The 9245-nt window shown below is 32.7% G+C and overlaps 1 protein-coding gene across 1 annotated transcript; it reads right to left on the bottom strand.

The window, feature by feature from the left end:
* Positions 1-4881: 4881 nt before the first annotated feature.
* LOC145028632 (Protein kinase superfamily protein) lies at positions 4882-8983 on the bottom strand. Its single transcript, XM_078977352.1, has 5 exons — positions 8692-8983; positions 6309-7663; positions 6053-6233; positions 5493-5946; positions 4882-5320 (listed from the first exon to the last, which is right to left on the bottom strand). The coding sequence occupies exons 1-5, from the start codon at positions 8955-8957 to the stop codon at positions 4973-4975; spliced, it is 2604 nt and encodes an 867-aa protein (XP_078833478.1). The 5' UTR covers positions 8958-8983; the 3' UTR covers positions 4882-4972.
* Between the last annotated feature and the right edge of the window lie 262 nt (positions 8984-9245).

Genomic DNA, 9245 nt, shown 5'->3' with positions numbered 1-9245 from the left:
AAAGTCTTCTATCGTAAATTCACTATTTACGTTTCCCGGTGTCGTGCCGGTTTTGTCGTAAAACTTCGGCGGGCCATAACTTCTTCTTTATAGCTCGGATTTCGGCATTCTTTATATGCACGGAAACCTTGAGACATATTCTACAACTTTATGTAGAGATATCGGGATTATCTCACACTTTAATTTTGACGCTCATTTTTATTCTTTATTAATTATACATTTATAATTAAATAATAAACACATAAACACACATAATTCACATAATACTCAAATATTTCATATTTATTACTTCAAAAAGAGTTACAATAGTTGACCTATACTATTACATTGACAAAAATGCTTAGCCCTGAAAACCCGGGCGTTACACAGATTTTTAGAATCCAATTGTTATACAGATTTCAGTTTAGATATCTTTTCTAAATAATCATAATTCACATTCTTTGGTAAACTCTTCACATATACTAACTTCACCTATATAAGCAAGCTCACAATTGATGACTTAAAGTCGATTAAAATAAATATAGAAAAACAAATTAGGAAAATATTCATATGACAAGCATTTGAAGACTCGACATTTTTAGGGTTAACCCAGTTGACAATCGGAGCATTATCATCAACTTAAATTTTGGTTTCATCCCCTTTTATATGGAATAGTCAGCACGTGTAATTTTCAAAGGCGAAGGAATTGACAGATTTTGGTGCCCGTTGGGGAAATTGCCCTAAAAAACGCAAACGACTATTAGCCGTTCTATATGGGCTGATTTGGCAAATTTAGAAGGTTAGGAATAACAAAATCTTCAATAACATGGTTCAATCCCCTACATCGGTTGTTAATGATGTCATCGCAATGGTTTTCTCTTGGCATAAATTTTGGGGTTCGTTTTATTCATGCAAATGGTTTGAGTGGTGTAGCTCTCCTTTCTTTTGTTGTAACTTATAAATTCTGGTTTTGTCCCCCGGCCGTCGGCTAGTTACTTGCTAGTCGTATGGTTTTTTCTATTTATATTATTTATCGTTTCCAAAAAAAAAATATAATAATAATAATAATAATAATAAACTCTAGGAAAGCAACTCCTAGAATTTTATGATGCGTATTTTGATTTTTGGTAATGTTTACTTTATTTTAACATCTTTACGTGGAAGTTGGCATGGGCTCACTTTGGACGCTTACAAGTTACATTTACGAAATATTTAAATGCATGATTCAAATTGAGACAAAATATTTGGTTTTCCCAACCACATTCAAAGCTTAAAGACGTGAAAAAGGTTAATGACATCATCAAATGTTTAAATTTGTTTAGTTGTGTCAATAGGAAGTGATCACTACTAATTCTGCGTCACGTCAGTTTCATCACCAACCTACCACTAACCCATTAGTCATTTGAAATGATTATCACTCAACAATATTTATTTTTTCTTTATTTTTATCTGTTTAACATTAAGTTAAATAAAAAACATAATTAATAAAAACATACATAATAATAATAATAAGTCTAGGGTGGCATTTGTAAATTTTATAAACCAGTTTTGAGAAAAAATTAATAACAGGGTTTGTTCTGCCTTTGACCAAAACTTAAGGTACCATAGTTGAGAATTGTTGAAAAATGTGTCTTCTTCTCGATTAAAAAAACGACTCCTCTTATCATCTTCTTCATTTGAATACCTCCAAATGTGAAAGACTTTTTTTATGGTATTGCTTTCAACGACTCCAAACAGTCAAAAAAGGAAGCCAGCCAATGGCTTCGTCCTTCATAGTGACGCCACACGCAAACCACCGGGGATGGTGTTCACGTATCTTCAGGCCCTCCAGCTCAGCTCCATGTGTGGGTTGAGCTGTCCACTCCGGATAGCCTTATGTGTTTTTGTTAAAGAAAAAAAAACATCGTATGTCAATAAGAATTTGTTTAATGTTCTTTTCCATACAATTTACTTTTCACATTGTTATTTATGTTTGTATTAAAAATATTTTTTCCAAACTATCATGTTTATAAACTAAAAAAATATAAATTACAACCTCCCAAAGATTATCTCCAATTCATTTACACATAACCGAACATACTCATAATCACTTCATACATACTTATAAAGTTAGTATTTTTTTCTTGAATCTCATGCATTTGAAATACCATTTTTTAACTTTCTTAAACCACATTCATTTGAAACCCCCTTTTTTAACAAATGCAACTCAAAAGTTTTCTTAATTATGATTTAACACTCAAAAGTTTTATAACTTATATTATGTTTAATTAGCATTTAGTGAAAAGTTTACTATAAAAAGGTCAATCTTTTGTTTCTTTTGTGTTATATAAAATCTTACATGTAAGAAAGATTTGAAGATATTGTGATTCAAAAGTTTTCATATAGTTGAAGCATTCACGATCCAAATATGATGATTTTTCAGAAATGACTTATGTCGCATCGATGATAATTGTAATATGATTTTTTCTTCCAACTAAAACAAATGAAGCTTTTCTATTCTTTCTTTATATTTAGTTTCTCATTTAATCTTTATATGTGATTTGTGTGTATTGCTTGATATTGAATGTGACTCTCCAAACATCAATGTTTTGATTGAAATATCTTTCCGCTTCTTCTTTTTCAAGAAAAATATTTTGATTGCAGGTTAGTGAAGAATTGTCATCAAGTTTCTATGGTTGAATGATGTTAAATGAATAAAGAAGATTCATAAAATGGATACTAGTTTTTTTGTTTGAGCAAAGTTGGTGAATGTTATTTTTTTCTTTTGATTTAAATGTATGTTTATGTAACATCTTTATTTATATATTCAATCACCCAATGCACTTATTTATTTGATTGTAGTTTTTAGATTTTGATTATATTTATTTTCTATTATTTTTTTTGTTGAGTTATCCTACACAACATATTTAAAAGACAATATTTAAAAGATAACATAATTTTGAACATTTGATATGTAATTATAATAGAATTATCATGATATGTTCTTCATATGAAACTAATTTATCCATATTACTACGACAAGAATTACATATGACATTTTCGAATATATACATACATATATATATATATATATATATATATATATATATACATATATATATATATATACTAGTCGTTTACCCACGCCAAGCGACGGGTGTGACAATGGTGGTTGAATGTTGAAAGATGAATTAAACCCTAGAAATGGAAACGTCAGCGATATATATCCAAGATCTGTGAACAGAAATTGCGAGATTTAGGGCAATACGGAGATAAGGAATGAACCGGGTCAAAATAGTCTAAGAATAGGGGATAAGAGATTTGACATTTTCAACTGTTGACCATATGTACTCTACTCTTTTTGTAATGCATAAATTGATTGTACAAATGCATTGTATGTTTGTACGACTTAAAATTCAGCATTTGACCAAAAATGCTTTATAAGGTAATTAAGATATATATATATATATATATATATATATATATATATATATATACACACACACACACTAGCAGTGTACCCGCGCAAAGCGGCGCAGCGTGTAAATTCTTTCGGTGATATGTTTCCTCTACAAAAATGTTATGTTACAAAAGAAAGTACATGTCGAAGACAAAATAATCAAACCATGGTGTTATTTGGGAGATTAAGTCATTTTTTGTTCCTGAACGGTGGGCTTTATAGCAGAGGAGGGAACAAAGAGGTATATGCGATTGGAGGGATATTTGAATCAACATGCTAAATTTAAGGATATCTAAAAGGGTTCAAAATTTGAATGAATCCGGGATTTGAGAGAACCATATCAAATTGCTGAGAAATATAAGGAGATTTGATGATAAATTTTTGAATTCAAAATGTGGTTAAAATTTAATATTATTTTATTAATGGTTACTTGTCCTATCAGCTTTATCATTTGGATGTCTTAAAAAAATATTATTATTATAATCAATCTATTTTTAGAAATATTTAAATTTCTTTTATAAGATAGTAAAGATATATATATATATATATATATATATATATATATATATATATATTATATGTGATTTGTTTAACATGTATATGCACCTATGTATGATATAAATTTATAATTAAATATCTTTATGTTTAATAATTGAAGGGGTTAAAATGATGCATCAAAACCAATTATTTATAATAATAATAATAATAATAATAATAATAATAATAATAATAATAATACATTTCCAAGTACCACATTCATTTGAAACTCACACTACAACTTAAAAGTTTTCTAATTAATGTATACATTAGTTACAACTCAAGAGTTTTTAACTTATGATTATTAATTAGTAATCACTAATAACTTTTTATTTTCCTTTATTTATAAGGTTGTAAAATTTTGCTCATTAAAAACATTAATGTATTCGAAAAGATTTATGAATTAAATATGAATAGTTAATATAAATGTTATAATAGATGTTTCAGTGTTTTTATGTTAATAAAAGTTATAGTGTTTATTTTTCATATTTTTTATTATTCGTTGTATATATATCTTTTTTAATATAAATGTTATAATAGATGTTTTTCTATTTTTATGTTACTAAAAGTTGTAGTTCATATGTTTTGTTATCCGTTATATTATCATTCATTTGATATATAATTTACACAATTTTAAACGGTTTATAAAATTACCAAATAATTGTATATATCATAATGACTTAAAAATTAAACTATAATTTTTAATAAAACTAATATATTAACTATATATTTGCTTTACTACTAGCATTTTGTTTCAAAGTAGAAATTTTAAATAATAATTTGGTAAAATTTATTATTTTAACTATATAATTATATTCTCGCACAATGTGCGGGGATTCGCTTAGTAGTAAGATAAGTCAATGAGTTAGTTAGACTTTAACTTAACATAATGAAAATCGAATTTAGCAAACAAATGATCTATAGTTCATTGACATTTCCCTTATAAACATTTTACAATCAATCTTGAAAGGAAAAAAAGGTTGAATGTTGTTGTAGTCCCTCTTTGCTCCATCAACATCATCTAGGTGACATTGTAGAGTAACTACATGTCGCACGAGACGATGGTTGACTTATCATGTTGGTGATAGTGAAAGAGCTAAATTGGTTAAATTCTCGTTTCATTGCCCTGTAAACATGGTCTAACCCTTCTTCAATAAGCTCTAAAACTGATTGTGGCATTGGTGGCTCATTCACCTCTACCGAACCTTCCAACATCATCACCACCTCACTCATCGAAGGTCGCATGTTCACATCGTCTTGTATGCACCAAAAACCGACCTTCAGTGTTCTTAAAAGCTCCTCGGCATCTACTGCCCCTTCTAGTCGTCTATCCGCTATCTTCATCACTTCTCCGTTTCTCATTTCCTATAAAAAAAAAATCCCATAAATTAGTAACTAACGTTTTGTTTCTTTTTTTACATAACAAGATATCTGGATTATATATAGAAAGAATTTTTTTGAGAAAATACGTGAAATTTGTGAAATGGAGGAAAAATTAATGAAAGAAAATTTGTAAAAGAACAAATGAGTATTGTACCTTAAAAGCCCATCCGGGGAAAAAGAAATTATCTGCATCATAGTTCATATCAAGGTTTCTCCGCCCACCAACAATTTCTAACAAAAGCATTCCATAACTATAAACATCCGCTTTTACAGTTACAGGACGATTGCTAATCCATTCAGGAGCCAAATAGCCTCGTGTTCCTCGGACCATGGTCACAACCTGTGAGTGCTCCCTTCCCATCAACTTAGCCAATCCAAAATCGGAAACCTTTGGACAAAAATTTTCATCCAAAAGAATATTCTCCGGCTTGATATCACAATGTATTATCCTATTCCTACATTGCTCATGAAAATACGCAATGCCTTGTGCTGTACCTACCGCTATTTGAAACCGAGTTGGCCATTCCAAGAGCCTCTCTCGAGTTTTACGTGAATGAAATAACCATTTGTCTAATGATCCATTTTTCATGAACTCGTACACGAGAAGTCTGCATTTAGTTACAATATTAATTAATTCACATTTTAACTAACTAAAAATACAACTTTTTAATACTCCATCACTTTAATGTTGTTAACAACTAATGAACTTTATACCTTTGTGAACCTTCGGAGCAATACCCGCATAAGCGAACCAAGTTCATGTGATGCATTGACCCGATGGTGTTTACTTCGGTTACAAATTCTCTTTCTCCGTGTGGCAGCATTTTGTCCAGCCTTTTCACTGCGATTAGTGTCCCATCTCCTAAAGTTCCTTTGTAAACACTCCCAAATCCACCTAAAAAGTAAAATTTTAGGGAAATTTCATACTATATCAAACAAAAATATCGACAATATATATAACTTGAACTACCTGTTCCGAGTAACTCGGAAAAATGATTTGTGCTGTTTTGTAGAATGCGAAAGTTAAAATTATGAGGAGCTCCCGAGACAATTATGGAATTCTTGAGGGCTCTTTTTAAACCTCTCCTTTTATGAACGTAGATGTAAAGCAGACAACTTAAGAGTCCAATAAGAACAAGCATGCTGAGGGTAATGGGAACAACCAAAACCTTCGTGCGAGTGCTGTTGCTCATCCCTGAATCGTTTTTCTGTTCACTACTGGAAGATGCATTCGACTGAACCTTAACGAACATGGTTGAACCTGAATCCTCGAATCCACCAAACTCTAAGCTCCGTAACACCCAACAATACGGGGTCTCTTGGCTTAGCCCATAAACGGAAGCAACACAATCGCAATCGGATAAACATGCATCACCACATTTTGAAACTGTTGGGATGTCGCTATAATTTGCTATCACAGCTGATTCTAAGTAATAGTAATTTGTTTGGTTAACTGTTTGGATTTTGAATTGGGAATTAGTCGAGTTTTGGCGGGGAGCTCTGCAGTTTCCGGTGAATGATGAGTTTGATGTACACCGGAAATCATTTCCCTTGGTGGAAGAACCTGGCAAGCATTCGCAAGAAGCATTTGTTTTGCTTCTGTCCAAATTACATATCCCGTTTCCGCAAGCTCCGGCGATGTCGCATGGGTTTGAAACGGCCGCCCATTCCGGTACCCACTGTCGGGATCCATTAACGTCGTCGTCCCAACGATATAGCCGAAGGTTACCGTTAGTTTCAAGAATTAGCCTTCGTAGAACTGCCGGTCTGTTTGTTATGTTACTAGCGGATGATAATTCGCTTTTGTCGTTGTCATTCTTGTAAACGTACACTGCTCCAACGGAATCTCCGCCGTAAACAACACCAAAACTTCCAGCTTGGCCAAGCACCGCCACAACATCGCCGGTGACGTTAGAGAATTCAGGTGTTTCCCAGTACGAATAATTAGATTGCGCTTCCATGGATAAATTATAAGGATCTGCAAGTAGGTTGTACGTCAAACCTAAACTAAGTGAAGTAGGTTGTTGTTGTATTTTCAAAGTGTAATAACCGCCGCCGCGAGTGGGTATCCGTGACGAAGTCAACTCGACGGAGATTGTCAAAGGTTGACCAGGCAAGAGGGTGTCCGATGGGTGTGAGAAGCTTTGCCACGCTATGTCTTGGTTGCTGGTATAGAGAATGAGGTTGCCGTTTTCTAGTAACTCCATAGATTGGACACCGGCGTCGGTGGTGTTTGAGGTCCATGCGGTGGTCCTGCCGTCAGTAAGGACTAAGTTTCCAGTTGTATCAAGTTCCAAGATAGCGTCTTTTGTGACTGGAGCTTTTCTATTGAGAAGGTATTCAGACAAAATTAATGCATCGTGTTATTATTACCTGCAAAAATTGTAGTAAAGACTAATGCATCCTATATAGGTGGGCATCCGGACAATTAGCTAATTTGGATCTGACCCGAAACTTGTTAAAAAGTATGGTCCATAGTAGTAAAAAAGCCCAGTGGTCTGACCAGTTAAAGGAAGCCCATATTCATAAGAAGTTTCTTTTGTCTTTTCGTTCAATTTTAGTTAATAACCTTAATTTAGAAAGAGATTAAAAGCAGTAAAAACAGACCGATCCTATGTATGGTTTGAAATAAATGAAATGAAATGTCTAGTTTGTTAAAGATCTATAGGACTAGACTCGGTAAAACCATAGCCATGGATCACTTACAGGAGACCCGGATTTTTGGGATTGATTTATATATATAACCAATCACAGGCCCAATCCCAAAATCCATTATTGGGCCTCAAGCGATCCCTTGCCATGGAACCTAGTCTTATAAATAGAATAGTAAACCACACCATTACGTGGTGGTAAATCGATTTTTGGTATGCCAATATTTTGAATGGTAGATCTTCTTTATATAATTTGGAATATCTACTGTAGGTAGGTGCGATAAATTCCATGGTAAGGACAAACACAAATAAATTTTCAAGTGATACACTGACACAAAAATCTTAGCAAAAGAAAAATGAATATAAACATTCATACTCACCAATGAAAATTTAGAATCCTAGTTTATTGAACAAAGATAGCAATAACATTAAATCATCAATAGTTTAATAAACATTCAAAAACTCTGTAAACAATAATTTTTTAAACACAACTAAAGAAACTGAAAATACGTTTCTTTCTAAATTGATTTGGTTTTTCAACTAGGCATACGCCAACATTGTCCGTAGCGTGGGGTTGCCCATGATGTGATTGTATGTCTCACTAGTAACTTAAATACATAACTTATTACAATTACATTAAAAAAAATGGTGTGTAAAATAATATGCATTAACGAAAAAGATATATACAAGTTACGAACTTACAAATATGCAGACCAAGCAAGAGTGCGGTCTCCTGGAAGATTGGCGAACCAAATTCCCAGTTGGTATCGATTATCTTGTGAACTTGAAGTATCATCTGAAGCTGGAGCAAACCCAAATGCAAATGTATGATTAGGAGACTCCCATATTTGATTGTTGTTAGCATATAATCTCGAACCCAAACCAACCCGACCCGATATGCAAACAACCACCTCTAGCAAAACAACAAAGAACAAACTCCAAGAAGTAGTAAAGCAATAATAAGCCATTTACGAAAGGCTCATGATACTTAAAAAAAAAAAAAAAAAACAAATGTTTGATGGGTGCATATATACAATAAAGTGGGAAGAAAAATGGGTGCATTTTGAGAATACGTGTACAAGGGTGGGTGAGCTAAATTGTTGAAAAGAGTTGGGGTGGTCGGCTCATTGAGATTTGAGAAGGATTTGGGGAGTTTGAGGACGCGTGTTGAGTGGCATGAGGTTCTACTACCATGGGCCCATGATCAGGGCCACAGCCGTTATGTTGAGCTTGGTGACACTCGCACGTTTCTCTTT

The sequence above is a fragment of the Lactuca saligna genome, chromosome 2 (genome assembly GCF_052625555.1).
Source record: "Lactuca saligna cultivar CGN05327 chromosome 2, ASM5262555v1, whole genome shotgun sequence".
Classification (NCBI taxonomy): Eukaryota; Viridiplantae; Streptophyta; class Magnoliopsida; order Asterales; family Asteraceae; genus Lactuca; species Lactuca saligna.
Note: the sequence above shows the minus strand (reverse complement) of the source record. Positions and strands in the feature narration are given on the sequence as shown.